Source organism: Crocodylus porosus, unplaced genomic scaffold (genome assembly GCF_001723895.1).
Source record: "Crocodylus porosus isolate Cpor-Errol unplaced genomic scaffold, CroPor_comp1, whole genome shotgun sequence".
Lineage (NCBI taxonomy): Eukaryota > Metazoa > Chordata > Crocodylia > Crocodylidae > Crocodylus > Crocodylus porosus.
Genome location: NW_017728914.1, coordinates 33125422 through 33141726, shown reverse-complemented (window position 1 = coordinate 33141726; position 16305 = coordinate 33125422). Strand labels below are relative to the sequence as shown.

The window sequence follows — 16305 nt, the reverse complement described above, 5'->3', positions numbered from 1 at the left end:
ATATATTCACTTATTCCCTGGGTGTGTCCAAGGTTGACAGGTGGTCTTTTAAACTTCCCAGCGCCCGAATGCCCAGGTGGCCCTCCTGGTCCCCCTCGTGCTGGGGTGACCCTTGCCAGCAAGTCACCCATTTTTTCTTCCTCCCCTTCCCCACTCTTCCTGCCCCTTCCCTCACTTTTTTCTCAGATTTCGAGCAACCCTTTATCAACAGACCGGAAACGCTCCTCATCAACAAGAAAGAGACCACCCGAGTGCCCTGCTTGGTGTCTATCCCGGACCTCAACGTCACGCTGCACTTGGTAGGAGACCTGCCTGTCCCCCATGAACCCTCTCTGCTTTCACTGTGTGTTTTAATGGGCTGAGAAGAACTGGAGTAGACACTGCCAGGGCTGGGAAATGCACGGGGCAGATTTTCCATGGAAAGTGCAAGCCACTGGCTTCCTCATTCAATGTGCTGGCTGGAGCGGTGCTGACCAGGCCCTTTGAGCCATCTGTGAAGCCTGGCCCGCAGGTTTCCTGCTGGATCGCTCTGGCCCACTGAAGCTGTAAAATCTTTGTTAAATGCTATTTCCCGCTCGCATCTACCCCTGGGGTCACTGCTGCAGTGAGCGTCAAGATCTTCAGACACACTGGGTGGCCAGCGTCCCCAAGAGACCAGGGGCTCCTCATTCAAAACAACTCTATTCTCAGCCTGCTTTGTGGCTAGGTACAATGGCATGACATCCTTCCAGGATGAGCCATGTTATTGTGCAAAGGTCTCCTGGGATCCTCTGGGGGCCGGGGGCCTTCCCCTTGCCCAGGCAGGCCCCCACACAAGGTCAGCACTCATGCCTTTGGGGCTTCTGCTTGGGATGGCAGTGGCAGCTTCCTCCGCTATCACTATCCTTTCCCATTCCTGGAAGACTCAGTCCCATCCCGCTTGTGACTTGCTGGGCTGTTGGTGCTCCTAGATGACAAGGACTTGGAGGCAGGAGGAGGGCAGGGGTCCAGCGAGGTGTATTGCTGCATGTCTCCCGCTCCCCCAAGAAACGCTGGCAGGACATGTTGGTTCACATGAAAGACAAGGAGTGGAGAAAGATGCCACTCTGCTTTCGGCAGATGTTGCAAACGGTTGCTTTCTTTCCAGCCATTCTCAGACCTCTACCCCGATGGGAAGAGCATTGTCTGGGACAACAAGAAGGGGATGCTGGTCCCCACTCGCCAGATCAAGGACTCCTGGTTCATTCAGTGTGAAACCGCCATTGACAAGAAGCCTTTCAAGTCCAATTTCTTCATTGTCCACATCACAGGTAGGCTGGTATCTGGCGCCCTTTGCCCTGCTGTGCTGAATTCCTCAATGTGCCTGTGGACACGCGGTATTTCCTTCACTCAGGAATGGCTTCTCTTCTCACCTCTGTTTTGTCAGGGAATGAATTGTACGACATCCAGTTGTTTCCCAAGAAGGCCATGGAGCTGCTTGTGGGGGAGAAACTGGTCCTGAACTGCACTGTGTGGGCTGAGTTCAACTCCGGAGTGCACTTCCAGTGGGATTATCCTGGGAAACAGGTACCTGAAACACCCTCCTGCCACCCCCAGCTGCTGCCCATACATTCAGCCTCCAGACTGGTGCTTCACTCATGCTGGTGCTGTTCTCAGGCCAGGAAGCGATGGCTACTGGGGCACGTGGTGTCCAGGGTTAACTTCCATCCTGTTTTCCTCTTTTTCTCTGCCAGGTAGTGAGCTCCCCCCCCATGGCTGATGGTGAGGCTCAGATCCCAGTTGTGGCCACCCTGCCTGGCTGAGGCCTGAGCATCCCATTTAGATCAGGCGACTAGGCTGCTTCCCACCGAGTGTCCCTCTTCGCCATTATGCAGCAAGAGCCGGTGGAGGAGGGAACTTTTTGTTCCCTCACTCCCGGGAAAGTCAAGCCGTCCTTTTCTGCCTCTCTCTGGCAGCCTGCAGGTCAAGTGCCAGTTTTGTTTCCACAGGTGCAAAACCACTGCAAACATCCTTGACTTGAGTAGGGTTATTTGAGCTTTTCAGGGCTGCAACTTGCAGCCGAGTGCCTGCGTCTGTCAAGGGCAGCGGAAGTGGCTGCTTCGCCCAGCTGTTCCTGTCACAGCGGCCTTGCTGTGCGCCTCTTTACCCTGCGTTTTACCAGGGCTATTGTGTGCCATTGGCTTTGTTGTACATCCACTTCAGCATTTGAGTGAGGTTAAATGTGGGAGGCGGCAGGGCAGGGAACCTGTGACCTCCTTCCTTGTTGAGACGCCCACCCATGCCGGTAGCTCCTGCCTAGCTCCTGGTAAGATTAAAATACAGCTGGCAGGTGCTGGGGTAGAACAGCCACGGGCCAGACTTTGTCCTGTAAAACAGTACTCAATGGTAACGTTGCTGGTGAACTTCAGAAAGGTAAAAACACGGCAGGGTTCCTGGTCTAGTTGTACCTGGACCGCAGGCTGATTCATCGTAGGCCTGGCACAATCCCAGACCTGTAGGATTGGCTTGCTGCCAGGCTGAGCGGGTCCCAAAGGATGGAAGCAGATAATGGAGCTGCCCATCTTTCAAACAATGGCTCGGGGAGAAGCAACTGGGGAAGGACCGGAGCCCTCCAAGCCATGAGACTCCTCCTGTGGAAACCCATCCAAACTGCTCCCATCTTGTTTTTTAACCCCCTTCTTTCTACCCACTCCAACTGGCAGCTGCAGCGGGCCGCCACAGAGGTCCCCGAGAGGCGCTCCCAGCAGACGCACACGGAGCTCTCCAGTATCCTCATCATCCAGAACGTGAGCCAGCAGGACCTGGGGAATTACAAGTGCATTGCCAGCAATGGGGAGAAGATAATCCAGGAGAGCACGGACGTCATCGTGCACGGTACAGCGGATGTTCCCCGTGTCCCAGGCGGTGGGGGTCCGGGAAGGTGGCGGGGAGAGACAGCCTGAAAGCAGAGTGAGAGCTCCCAAAGCCAAGGATGAGCTGGGGGCCGCCGGCATTTCAGCTCTGAGCTGGCAGCTTGGTGTTCGCAGTTTCCTTACACCCCAGCAAGGGCACAGCCCTGTTTCCACACACTGACTGGCATGCACTCCTAGCACTCGTGGTCCTGCCACACGTGGCTGACTCCTCGTAGAGCAGCTGGAGGGCCTGTCCTTTCATGCATCTCCTTTCCCTCCCCGGTGCCTACAGAAAAGCCCTTCATCAACGTGGAGTGGAGGAAGGGCCCCGTGATCGAGGCCACGGCAGGAGACGATGTGGTGAAGCTGCCGGTGAAGGTCGTCGCCTACCCGCAGCCGGAGTTCCAGTGGTAACGCACCTTTCCCTGCCCGCCCCTCCTTCGGACCCGCCAGTCATGCCAGCAGGACTGCGGAGGGAGCGAGGAGGACTGGGGCTCTCGGGTCTGGGGATAGCCCTGTCGGGGAGAGAGATTTCCCTCCAGCACTCCGGGGGGGCAGGAACTGGCTAACGGGATTGACTGAGAGATCCCCGCAGTTGCCGCTGATGGAAGAGCTCTCCCTTGGCTCAAGCCCAGGCAGCTGGCAGCCGGCCAGGGCAGAGAGCGCTCCTAATGGGCCCTTGGAGTCAGACTTCTGGTTTTGGCTGCATCGGCTCTCCCATCCCTCGACCTCCTCTGTCCTCGCCGCCCGCAGCCCCCCATGTACAGGGCAGGTGGCTACTTTGCAATGGTGGGCACCTTCCCCCTGCCCGGGAGGGAAGCAGGGTGTGTGCTGAAAGCAAGCGGCAGGGATGCGGATCTGGGCACTGCCACGCTGCCCAAGGGGCTGAGCAGAGCTGCATTTGTGCTGCTCCTCTCCTGGCTGGGTAGCTAGGGTCATTGTCGCATGGAGGATAAAAGCAGAGGGCCTCATCCTGCACTGCTGGGCGCCCTGCAACCCAGGCCTCCTGGTGCTAGAGTCTGTCCCTCCAGGACATCAGAAGGCCCCTCTTTTGTTTCCTCAGGAAAGTGGGGCGACAGAAACCCCCATGTGCCCCCCAGCCTGGAGCATGCCTCGGCGGGAGCGTTCCTCCGGGTGCATGCGTTTTCTCTCTGCCTCCCCCAGGTACAAGGATGGAAAGTTAATTCCCAACAGGCAATCTCAATATTCGATGCAGATCAAGGACGTGGCGGAGCAGCACTCTGGGACGTACACCCTGGTCCTGAGGAACGGGCCGGCTGGGCTGGAGCAGAGCATCAGCCTCCAGCTCGTCGTCAATGGTAAGGAATGGGAAGGCAGCGGGTGGCCAGGGGGCCTCCTGTCCCTGGGGTGTCTCCAGGGGGTTCGTTGGCCCTTTGTACTGTTTCACAGGGAGACGGCTCTGTCTGGGAGCTGTCACCGCCTTCCCCAGCCCCCTGAAACGCCTCCTGTTGTGCCGAGATAAGGACACCTGGCATTTTCAGCGTGGCCTCATAGATAGGGCATTAGGCTGGGATCCAGAAGACCTGGGGGCCTCTTCCTGGCTCTGCCACTGGCCTCCAGAGGCTGGTATTTGCAACTTCCTTTGCTCCCATCAGCAAATCACTCACCCAGTCTCCACCCATGTCAATCCACTGGAGTTAGCCCAGGGATGAGTTAGGAACCTCCTGCATCCCTTCAATATGGAAACAACACGTCTGAGCAGGGAAAGGTGGGGCAGGAGGAAGGGACCCCATTGTTGGGATGGTCTGGTCCTGCTGAATGTGCCTCTTGAGAGGGCCTGACAGGAGCGGACTGCGGTGGTGGGTTGCCAGAAGCTGCTGTGATACATCAGTGATGTCCCACGGGGGAAGGCAACCTACCCTGCAGCGCCCACCGTGCACCCACCTCCACATTTCAGAGGTTCAGGTCCATTGCATCAGTTCACCACCCGGCCAAGAGCCTCCCGGAGCCCCCTGCGGCTGGACTCAGCTGACATGAAGTCCAGAGAGCTCCAGAGACCCATCTTTTAATAGAGCAGGACAGGGAAGGGGTCATGTCCAGATGGCAGCTCAACAAAGGGGCAGCCAGGATGGTGCCAGGTGATGCAGGCGGCCGTTGTGCTGATTTCAGTTCCTCCGCGCATCCACGAGAAGGAAGCGTCTTCCCCGAGCATCTATTCCCGCCGGAGCCATCAGGCCCTCACCTGCACGGTCTACGGCATCCCAGCACCTGAAACGATCCAGTGGCAGTGGAGGCCGTGGATGCCTTGCCGGATGTTCTCCCGACGCAGCCTGTAAGTCCTGTTCCTATCCTGGCTTTTTGAGGAGAGGACCGGGCACCCGGGTCCCTGTCAGGTCACTCAGGAGAAGCTCCTGGGCCTGGAGCAGGCTGCCCAGGGAGGTGGTGGACTCTCCATCCTCAAAGGTTTTTAAGACCCAGGTAGACAAAGCCCTGGCTGGGATGATGTAGCTGGGGCTGGTCCTGCTTGGAGCAGGGGGCTGGACTAGATGTGACCCCCCCCCGCGGTCCCTTCGACCCTCGTTTTGCCAATGGATTTGGTGACCCTCAGAGCTGGGCATGTCCAATAGGATGGGGGAGACTGGCTGCTGGACAGCGCTTTGGTACGTGGAGAGTGGTGTTGTCTACGACTTGGAGCAAGAAGGTGAAGAACCCAGGGCTTCTTAAAGTCAATCAGGGTTGTTAGGCCTTCTCAAAGAAATCCTGGGTCCTGACAAGAAGTGGTGCATTCACAGGGTTAGATACCTTTGGGCACCGGCCTACGGCCTGGCCCCACCCCGAGGCGATAATTAAAATGGGCCACAGTTAAAGTTCAACCGCAAGACTGTATTTAAAAGACAATAGTGACAACAACCATGGAAGGTTAACCAGTATAAACAGACGACACAAATATACAGAGAATAACAGGAAACATAAAATCAACAGTGCTCGCTCCCGTCAGCACTCTCCCCAAGGTGGTGGAGCTCCTCTTCCGCCGCCCCCTGTTCTCCCCCAGTGAAGATTTCTGTACCTTTCCCACCGGGGACTCGGCATGTCACTGGAAAAGGGATAAATTATATGTTACCCACTCCTTCAGATGAAAGGTTCGGGATGTACTTCAGGCCAAATTCGAGTATACTCCACTGTCTCGGAGTATCATCTCCCACAGCCCAGGCTCCCTTCTCAACTCCCACCGCCTCCCGCGCGTCCCACCTCACAGCACTGGATCTTACTCATACACAAGATTTCACACCAATTTTTTTTTCTATTAACACATTTCATGTTCCAGGTCAAATCAATTCCAAATCGAATCGATTTGAGCAGAACTCAGTCGTTCCAAAAACCATATCGATGGAGCAGGCAGCACCCAATCATTCGAAATACCCCGTATGGCGCTACAACCGGCGAGTGTCCTCCATCCCAGGCTCTCACCCTGAGACTTTAGAGATTCCCAAATCCATTGGCAGGCATCCTACATGCAGACCCAAGCCTGGAGGTCTTGTGATTCGGATGCCCCCACTTGATATGAGCCAAAAATCACTGACTTGGGCATGGTATTTGCCCAATGCTCACACACCTCTTACACCGCAGCTTGCACACCCACCTCAGCTCTCGCACCCTTGAACTCCTGTCCATCTCGTGCACAACCAGTCATGCAGTCTCACGGACTGCAGTCGATCCCACGGTGACCACTCGGGAGCATAGGTGAGCATTGCAAGCTTTCCCACCAAAGAGGTGTGATGTAACACGAGGTGCTCCTCTGAGGAAAAGCAGGTCGTGACATCGTTAAGGTTGTGCGGTCAATGATTGCAGACCCGTCAGACCTCTAGTCACGGTGTGCACGTGTAACATTTACACCATTACACAGTGCAATAGGAGGCAAGGCCAGGAGCCAGTTGTCAACTGGGAGGCGCCAGGACTCCTGGGTCCTCTTACTGACCCGCTCTGTGGCCTTGATCTCACTTCACCGTCATTGCCTCATTTTCACCACTGGTCAGGTGCAAAGCTCCAGGCCAGGATTTCCCTGCCCCTTGCTAAGGCAAAAACTGACACCTGCTCCTCACCCTCTCTTTATTTAAACGCTGGCAGCCTGTGATGTGCGGGACTACAACCAAAGCAGTAGGGGCCAGGGGCTGTGTATGCTCAGGCTCTGGGGGCTAGGGGACCCTCTAATCCTCTCTCCCAGCTCCACTGGCTGATGTAGGCTCTGGAAAGGATCCTGCTGGCCTTTTGTGGCAGGAATAGGTCTCTGCAGTGCATGGCCTTCAGCATGATGAGCTGTAAAGGTGAGGGGTGTCTGGGAGGCCCCGTCTACACTAGACTTCCCCCTGCAAAATCCCTCACTGCCCGTAGTGCTGGGGCAGGCCGCCTCCTACGAGGTGCTTGTGTAGCGGGTCCCAAGTCTTTTCATCCCTGTGCTATCGCACCCTGCTCAAAATAGGTGATGCAGCGGTCAAATGGCAGCTGGCTCCGGGGGGCTCGCTCGCTCTCTGGTCCCCACTGCGGTTCAAGGGAAAGGTTGTGTGCGGATGCATCCAGAGAGCGAAGCGGAGGCAGCAGGAGCTGGCAGAGAGGAGAGTCACAGGGCCTGGAGGAAATGTCACACTTGCACAACCACCCAGGCCACAAAGGCACTGCTGCCAGGGGCAAGGAAGCCAGGGCATTTCCACTAGCACACGAGCGCTTTGTGGCCCTGTCAGGAAGCAGCAGGGCCGGTGAGTTATGAGCACTGTCTCCCAAGGCCGCGGCGTTTCTGCTTAGTGCAGCTCCAGAGGATGCAGGAGGCTTCTTCCTGACTTCCTGTTGTTTACACAGATCCTGGGGCCCGCAAAACCCTGAGCCCTCTGCCCTGCGCTCCCGGCAGATTCCCCCTTGCCCTTACCCCCATGCACCCGTGGAGCAGCGTCGCTCTGCCCTGTGCCCCTTCTCTCTTCACTGCCTTCAGCATCTGTGCCGGAGACGTTTCCCTCGGCCCCAGAGCAGGATTTCGGTGGACCTGAGCCACCAGGTGGGGGAGCAGAAACATATGCAATCGCTCCCCGGCAGCGAGCCCCAGGCGGTGGCATTTCAGCCCTCTGCGCTCCGGATCCAGCTCCGGAGAATCGTAATGTGGATTCAGAGCACAGCCAGAAACCGGCCTCGGCAGGAGCGACTGGCTTCCCTTTCCAGCCTCCTCCTGCTTTCGGAGGCCAGGACAAACTTGTAGCTAAAATAGTGGCCATGCTGGGCTGGTTGCTTCCCTCTCCCTGCTGCAGTGTCTCCCTCTGAACAGAAGTAATCCTCTTGCCCAGCTCAAGGGGTTTGGTAAGACCTGCCCACGTGGCAAATGCCATTGGGACGTGAAGTATTGTAACCGAGCCCAAAAAGTGCGTCTTGTCTCAGTGCAAGGAGCCCTCCGGGTCTCAAGCCCTCTGTTTGTCTCCTTCCCAGCTAACACCCTCTCTCCCTTCCCTTTCTCCCCTCCCTGCTATCGCAGTTGGCGACGGGCAGCAAAGCGGCATCAGCGGGACCGGATGCCCGAGTGCAAGGACTGGAAGGACGTGTCGCTGCAGGACGCCGTGAACCCCATTGAGAACATCGAGACCTGGACAGAGTTTGTAGAAGGAAGAAACAAGGTGAGGCTGTTTCTCTAGGTCCCTCCTTGTGATGCAGAGCTCTCTGGTAGTCAGGGCCGGACACGGGCATGGATGAACCGGGTACCCAGACAGAAAGGGGGCCCTAAAATGGTAATTTTTATTGTTATCATTATCATTATCTCTGGTGAAGGTGAAGTGGGGGGCAATACTAAAAGTTCGCCTGGGGCTGCCAGGAGTCTCAGTACGGTGCAGCTGGTAGTTCAGTTCAGATTAGCTCCCCGCCATCTAGCCTGCTGGACCAGCCGGAGCAACTGGGAAGGCAGAGGGCATGTCTGGGCACCCAGGGGCAGATCTTGGGGGGTTTCCACTACCGTCTTCTGTTGCCTCGTGGGTTTGCTGCCAGCCAGCAACCAAGCTGTGAAGCAAAAGTCCAAGCCAGGGAGAGAGGGGGCCCAAGACACAGAGAAATGCTGGCAGGCTAGTTCCCTGCAAACTGATAAACATCTCAAGCCTGTCTCTACCAAACCAACCTCGAGGGAAGGTTGTTCCCCGCTGTAATTAGGTTCCACCTTATCCCTTCCCCAGAGGCAAAACACTCTCCTCTGTCCCATAAACCCCCATGCTTTTGCTCTTGGACACAGGCATCACTTCTCAGGTGCAGAATCCCAGTACATGAAGTAGAGACAATCAGCTGGGGAAAGCCAGCCCACTGCTGCAAATCAGACACCAACCTATCCCCGAAGGACAGGATGGGACTCTGACCATCCTGGGATAACAACCACTCACTTGAGACTCAGTTTGGCCTGGGGGAAAAGCCAGTAAGCGGAGGTGGCGTGGAAAGGCTGACACCCGGCCAGTGCCGGCGTGAATGAAAGCGTGGGAGTGCATGCATGCCCCATGGAGCCCAAGCCGTTGGCTCTCGCAGCATGCTTCCTCCCTGGAAGGGACTCCACTCCCTCCTTCTGACGTGTGACACGGCAAAGCCTGGCCAGCGCTGAATAGCTGTGTCTCTCCATCCCTCTGGTAGCCATAAGTGTCAGAAGTATGTGCGCCCCGCCATGACTAACTTCCTGCTCCGGGCTGGGGTGTCAGGCACCAAACGCGCACAGAGGGATACAGGCTCAAGAACAAACAAACGCTCCTTGTTTCCTAAAGTCACTTCCTGTTTTCATACACACCTCCGAAGTCCCGTCCGGTTCCAACGCCCCGGCCAGGAATTCGTCGCTGTGCCAGAAAGGGTGGCAGGCGGGAAGATGCTGCCTGTGACTCTGCTCCAGCCCCTTCCCTTTGGGGGCAGTTGTTCATGGATGAAGGGCGACGTGACCGAGAGGTGTAGCAGGCGCTGGTGGTGGCACCTGGCGCCTCGTAGCGTGGCTTTCGTCTTTTCTCTTAGCAGCTAGCTCCCTTGGCTCTTCTCCTTCTCCTGCCCCGTCCTCCTCTTTCCCATATATTCTTCCCCTCTGCCCCTCCCATGCACCTGCTCGTCAGGGGTTACTTTAATGAAATATCCAAAGGACCTCAGACAGCGAAACCAATGGGAGCCTCCAAAGCTCTGGGAGAAGAGCACTGCGCTACTTGGGAAAGGAAGTCGTGCCCTCAGATTGTGTTTCTCCTCCGACTCCTTCTCTGGGCCTCACCGCACGACTGAAGTGCTTGGGGTCCTTGTTCATGCTTAGCACTTAAAGCATCCAGGCTGCATAGGAGGAGCAAACTATCCTTGTTATAGGAACTTTAATTGTTTTTGCATTTTCTTGTTCTTTTGAGATACTGTATTGTCATAGCTTTCTGCACTGTCTTGTTGCTTTAACTCAAAAGAGGAAACCAGGATTTCATACCACAGAGCATTTCAAAGGGAAAGTGCTCAAATAACACATCGCTTTGAAGTCCGTACCTCCGCGAGGTGAAGAGGGTGGAGGAAGAGCAAATTCCAATCTTTGCTGTCGATGCTATTGTTTTTGCTGGAGACAGTTTCCTCTAATGTTGAGCAAACAACAGCCACAGAGCTGTTTACTTTGTGTTGGCTGTATCTTGGCAATGGGAAAAGGGAGCGGCTTTTTTTTAAATTTCTAAATGAAAGCTTGGGATTTACAGAATGCAGAAAAAATGGCCTAAAGCGGTGAGATCCATGGCGTTTTCAGGCCCCTGAATTTCTCCTTACGCTAAAAATACTTTAAGCATCTGCTTACTGCCCACTGAATTCAGATAGCCAGTAAGCATGTGCTTAACTGCTTTGCTGAACAGATCTGCTTTCCTGAATGAGGGCCAAGGTGCCCTTCTGATGTGAAAGGTAACTATAAAATGTAAAAACAACCTGGTAGGACTCCACATCTACCTGTGCCCCAGTTACAAATAAGCAGATGGGCTTTTTGTACCCAAACGGTAACCCAAGTCCCACAAACCTGTATTTGGAACCTGTAAATCTATCCAAGCTCTTTCCTTCTCACTCTTCCTCACCTCTACTAAATAGTTAGAGGGTATTGAGGACCCCTGGCAGAGTCCCACACTCTCCATAGCCCTCCGGAGACTTGCCCTCATGTGCTTGCTGGAAGTTAGCACACAATCCTGTTTCTGAGGCATGATTAGGAATGGGATCCTGCTCCTTATCTAGTAGCCGTGGGTGCATACACCTATGTACTAACTTTCTGGCAGTTAAGTCAACTTAACTTTTTTAAGTTGACTTAACTGTCACACTGTACACATGTAGAATCAATTTAAATGTGGTGTAAGATAATACATCTCCCAGGTGTCTTATCTTGAGTCTCATTAGGTAAGTCAACTCAGCTCACAAGATGGCTGTTCACCATGTCAAGCAGCTGTACATGTATACACTCCAACATGTGTTAATTGAATTGGCTTAGATAAGTCACCTTATTTTAAGTCTACTTAATACGTGTGTATGCACCCCATATTGGCTCTGCATTGTCAATGGTCATAGAAAGCCAAAAAAGGTATTGCCAGATGCTAGATGGGGAAGATTTGATTTCTAAATGTACAGAAGCCTGTTGAAGACCAAGGGGCCAGTTTTTACACCATTTCTCTTTTTTTCAGAGTGGAACAGCACTTTATGGCTTTTTGGGGGGTGAGGAAGAGGAATTTGCTATGTGTTTTACTGCCTGCCCTGTGTTGTCCCAAGAAGAGCCTGTCTCCCCCTATCATTCATTCTGACATTTGCTTCCTTTATCAGACCGTCAGCAAACTGGTGATCCAGGAAGCCAACGTTTCCGTCATGTACAAGTGTGTTGCTTCCAACAAAGTGGGCCGAGATGAGCGGTTGATCTACTTCTATGTAACCAGTGAGTACCACAAATATGCCAGGGCAATTTCCATCCCTTCCATGGCCTGGGAATTTCCATTCCCTTCTGTCTGTCTGCCTGTCTGCAGGCCCTCAAATAGGCCAGTCCCAGGACATATGTGGCTTTGTAGGTCAAAATTAGCACTGTAAGCTCCACCTGGAAAGCCATCAGGCCACTCAAGTTGATCCCAGAGCACTTGGGTCATGCACTCACCATGAGAAATTCCCCTGAACATTATGCGTTGGCATCAGCTGCCAAATCAGGTCAAGGCATGACCCCACGGAGCAGCCTGCAGCAGGTCCATCTCAAGGTCCTGGCAGCAAACTCAGCCTCAAAGTAAAAAGTCACTATGTGCCAGCTAGTGTCGCTGCTGCAGGCTTTTACTCATCTGGTACTTGAAAAACAGTGCCCGTGCTGGCATCTTCAGGGACTCACAATGGTAGTGTGACTGAGAGTCCTCTCTGTTCCCCTTGCAACTTTCCTGCTTGCCTCTGAAGGAAGAGTTTGCAGCCTTGTTCTGTCGCAGCGGCAAAATCGGAGCGTGCGGCTCTCAGGTGTGTCTGGTGTAAGATCTCCCCCTAGTGCTGTATGGCCCAACTGCACTGGCCCAAAGGGGTTGTGCTCCATTCCCAAGGCGCTTGGTGGGAGTGCAGGGAAGAGGTGAATCCCAGAGAGCTGTGGTTAAAGTTTGGAGACTGCCAGAACTGGCTTAAGGCACAAAAAAGACAGGGAAATGCAGTATAAGAGGCCATTATATAGGCCTGACCAGCATTCCCCCTTGCTAGACAGGCCCAAGTCTCTGTCCTGGGGAGTCTGGGATTTTTGCAGGATGCCCTGGTGGTGCGGATTCAGCGTGCTCTTGAGAGTATAAACGGTTCGGGGGGGGGACTGGTCTTCATCCCTACGTGTAAAGAGCCCATCACAGCCACATGAATTGCAACAAGGCTACGCACACAGAGCTGTTGTTTGTGTGGGCAGGTGGGCACTTAACCTTGTCTGCATACACACCTCTTCAATGTGCAAAGGGTGGGTGCAAGGTCTTTTTTAGTGGAAGCAGCTTAGAAACCTGTTTTAACACTTAGGATCCTGCTACACATTCAGATGAAAGCTGGATAGAAACCAGTGGTAAATTTGTTACACTCTTTCAAGAACTCACTTTATAGCTGGTTGGCCCTTTGCATAGCTGGATAGTCATTTTTATCACACGATAATTACTTTGCATGTGTGGCTGGTCTAAATTTATTGTGCAATTCATTGTGTAGTGTATGTAATGTGTAGCAGGGGCCTTAGACTGACCGCAAGGTTCAGACCTCCCAACCTCGCTGGACTTGTGACCTGGTCTTAACTTGAGCTCAGGTCTTCAGTGCATCACCTGCGACCCCTGCTAGCCATAGTTATTACTTGCCAAAATGTGAAAGCTGCAGCTGTGCTCTGGAAAGCTTTCTGTGTACAGGGTCGACTCGGGGAGTTCAGCACAGTTACAGTTCTACCCTGTAAGGCCATTCAGTGACAGATGAGCCATAAATCTCAGCCACACATGCCTTGTTTTCCTGGCAGCCATTCCCGATGGATTTAAGATCGAGACTCAGCCATCGGAGGAGCCCATTGAGGGGCAAGACCTCCAGCTGAGCTGCAATGCCGACAACTACACCTACGAGAACCTGCAGTGGTACCGGCTGAACCTCTCCAAGCTACACGATGAGGAAGGCAACCCGCTGGTGCTCGACTGCAAGAACGTCCACCACTATGCCACCAAGATGCAAGGGGAGCTGCACTTCAAACCCGACTCCAACGACGCCACCCTGCTGCTCACCATTCCCAACATCTCGCTGGGTGAGGAGGGCGACTATGTTTGCGAGGTGCAGAACCGAAAGACCCGAGAGAAGCACTGCCACAAGAAATACATCTCGGTTCAGGGTGAGGAGCCAGGGCTCGGGAGGGCAGAGGGCATGCACAAAGCCTAAATGGGCCCCATGTGCTGGGGTGGTGGAAGGGGGACAAGGCAAGGGACAGGCTTTGCATAAATGTGCAGAGCAAGGGACATGGAGAGGACCAGGAGGGGCTGGAGCGAATGAGCCATTAGCAGCAAGGGCAAGCTTGCAGTACTGGTGTCTCCGCCAGCAGAAGCTGGGGCCTCTGCCATTGCTCTATGTAGCTCCCTCTGCCCCATTCACAGACTTCTTTCCCACTCCCGTAGGGGTCCGGGTGTTTTCAGAGCAGTAAAGCTCCTGCTTTCCTTCAGCCTCCTCTTTGTTTGCATGCTGCTCCTTTAGCCCTGGAGATCCCCAGACTGAAGCAGAACCTGACAGACATCTGGGTGAACGTCAGTGACTCGATAGAGATGCGTTGCAGGGTGGACGGCACTCACATTCCTGCCATCAGCTGGTACAAGGACGAGAAGCTGGTGGAAGAGGTCTCAGGTACATCTGGTTTGCAGGGGTGGAGCAGAAGGTGGGGGGGTCTGCCTCTACAGGACTGCCAGGCATATCTGCTATCATAGGTAGATGTGGTCTAGACTCTAGGCCCCCGTGCTGCACAGCAGGTCTGGAACAGGGTTGGATGTTAGGTTCCACCATGATTTGACTGTGTCCTCACTGGCCAAGCACATGACACCGGGGCCTGACTTGAGCGCAGGTGCATTTGTACTGTGCCTGTGCACAGCTGGGAAGCTAAGCTCGGTCCCAGGTCTTTTCACCCCAGGGTCTTCTTATGTGAGGTGTCAAACCACACCAGGGACTAGTAGCATTAGCTATTGTCTGCACGCCATCAACTTCTGTTCAGACTAGAGCACAGCTCTTACAAGGCACCCAGCTTTGAGTTGGAAACATTCAGAGATGGGGACTCCACTGCAGCCCTGGGCAAGAGGCCCCACTTGCAAATGACCCTCCCTATATAAAGCGTATGTCTTACGTTGAGTCTGAGTCTATCTAGTGTGAGGCTCTCGTCCTTCCTGGGCCTGCCCCAGCCAGCACTGATACCCGCAGCCCTCTGCACCTTTCAGGCATTGACCTGGCAGATTCCAACCAGAGGCTGAGCATTCAGAGGGTGCGAGAAGAGGACGCTGGCCTCTACCTGTGCAGTGTCTGCAACGCCAAGGGCTGCGTGAACTCCTCAGCCAGCGTCTCTGTGGAAGGTACCGTCAGCTCCCCCAGCCTGTAGATGCATGGGGAACAGTCTCTTGAGGCTTAGGGTGGGGGTGCAGACAAGGGCCCCTACTGCTTCCACGGGCTTCGAGGGAGCTGGTGCAGTGGGGATCAAAGGCACCTTGGTCTTGCTGAAGGTAAGGCGTCATGAGGAGAGGGAGCGAGCATGCAACTGAGCCGTATTTTCCACAGACATGCAGCCGTGGCTCACTCACAGGGTGTTGGACCATGCTGAGGGCTCTCTGATGGGAGGCAGGGCTCTCACAGCGGCACCTGTGCTTAGCTCAGTGTGAGGGGAATGCACTGTCTCAACTCCTCCGACCCCTGCCTCCTCCTGTGTCCCGGGCCACATGGCAAGGGTGGGCCAGGCTGGGGTGGAGAGCGGTGAATGAGCATCTTCCTGATCCCACTGTTGTCCCCCACCTCCCACAGGCTCCGATGACAAGACCAACGTGGAGATTGTCATCCTCATTGGCACGGGGGTCATCGCCGTCTTCTTCTGGATCCTCCTCATTCTCATCTTCTGTAATATCAGAAGGGTGCGTTGTGGGGGGAGAGGTGGAGGAGGGCAGGTAGGAGTGGGAGAGAGGAGCTCAAAAGCCTCTTGCATGTCCTGGAGGGAGGGCACAGCAGCTGAAGTGACCTTTCCAGCAGCACCTGCAGGCGCCTTATTCTCATGTCACTGAGAGGATGTGCACTGTATGATTCCCTGGGCTGCCTTGTTTCCAGGCACAGTGGCCACAAGGCTGGGGAGAAGGATGGGTAGTCTTGGCATTGGACTAAGGGCACAGAGCTTCCTCTGAGGGGAAGGAGGAGATCCCCTTCGAGCAGACCTGAGGGTCAGGTGTTAGGGCACCGTACAGCCGGGGAGGAGGGTATCTTCCCACTGGAAATGAGACTGACTCCCTGTCTGTTGACTCCTGCAGCCTGCCCATGCCGATATCAAGACCGGCTACCTGTCCATCATCATGGACCCCGGCGCAGTGCCCCTGGAGGAGCAGTGCGAATACCTGCCTTACGACTCCAGCAAGTGGGAGTTCCCCCGGGAGCGACTCCGCTTAGGTGAGGGGCAGCCAGGCCCTGCAAGCTCTGGGCTGTGCCTGAGGGTTGATCTCTCCTTCTGGGCGCCCTGCCTCCCGCCAGCATCGGGTCCCCAGCTTCTGTCCTCAATGCAGGGTACACTTGGACACTACCCTTGGGCATGATGTAGGCTTCTGGATTTCACTGCCTTGTTCCTCCGGGGCTTCTGTATGCCTGGGTTTTAGCCATGGCCGAGTCCCCAAACTCCACTCACTCTAGGGCCCTGCTTCCTTGCTCCCTGTGAAGCAAGGGTGCCAGAAGCCCGGGGCCTTCCAGGTAGTCCAAGGCTCCTTTGCAGAGGGAGCATGCTGGAGTAGGCGCCCCCCGCCCAACACACGCACCCCTG

At 54.9% G+C, this 16305-nt stretch overlaps 1 protein-coding gene across 1 annotated transcript in view; it reads left to right on the top strand.

The window, feature by feature from the left end:
- FLT4 (fms related tyrosine kinase 4) overlaps positions 1 to 16305 on the top strand; it is a 46436-nt gene that overhangs the window by 13899 nt on the left and 16232 nt on the right. The window contains exons 3-16 of the mRNA XM_019535210.1: positions 187 to 299; positions 1127 to 1289; positions 1406 to 1545; positions 2682 to 2853; positions 3163 to 3280; positions 4035 to 4189; positions 5001 to 5163; positions 8338 to 8482; positions 11628 to 11736; positions 13294 to 13653; positions 14010 to 14156; positions 14738 to 14869; positions 15312 to 15418; positions 15806 to 15941. Of these exons, the coding sequence (XP_019390755.1) occupies positions 187 to 299; positions 1127 to 1289; positions 1406 to 1545; positions 2682 to 2853; positions 3163 to 3280; positions 4035 to 4189; positions 5001 to 5163; positions 8338 to 8482; positions 11628 to 11736; positions 13294 to 13653; positions 14010 to 14156; positions 14738 to 14869; positions 15312 to 15418; positions 15806 to 15941 (2160 nt within the window). The remainder of the gene's footprint in view (positions 1 to 186; positions 300 to 1126; positions 1290 to 1405; positions 1546 to 2681; positions 2854 to 3162; positions 3281 to 4034; positions 4190 to 5000; positions 5164 to 8337; positions 8483 to 11627; positions 11737 to 13293; positions 13654 to 14009; positions 14157 to 14737; positions 14870 to 15311; positions 15419 to 15805; positions 15942 to 16305) is intronic.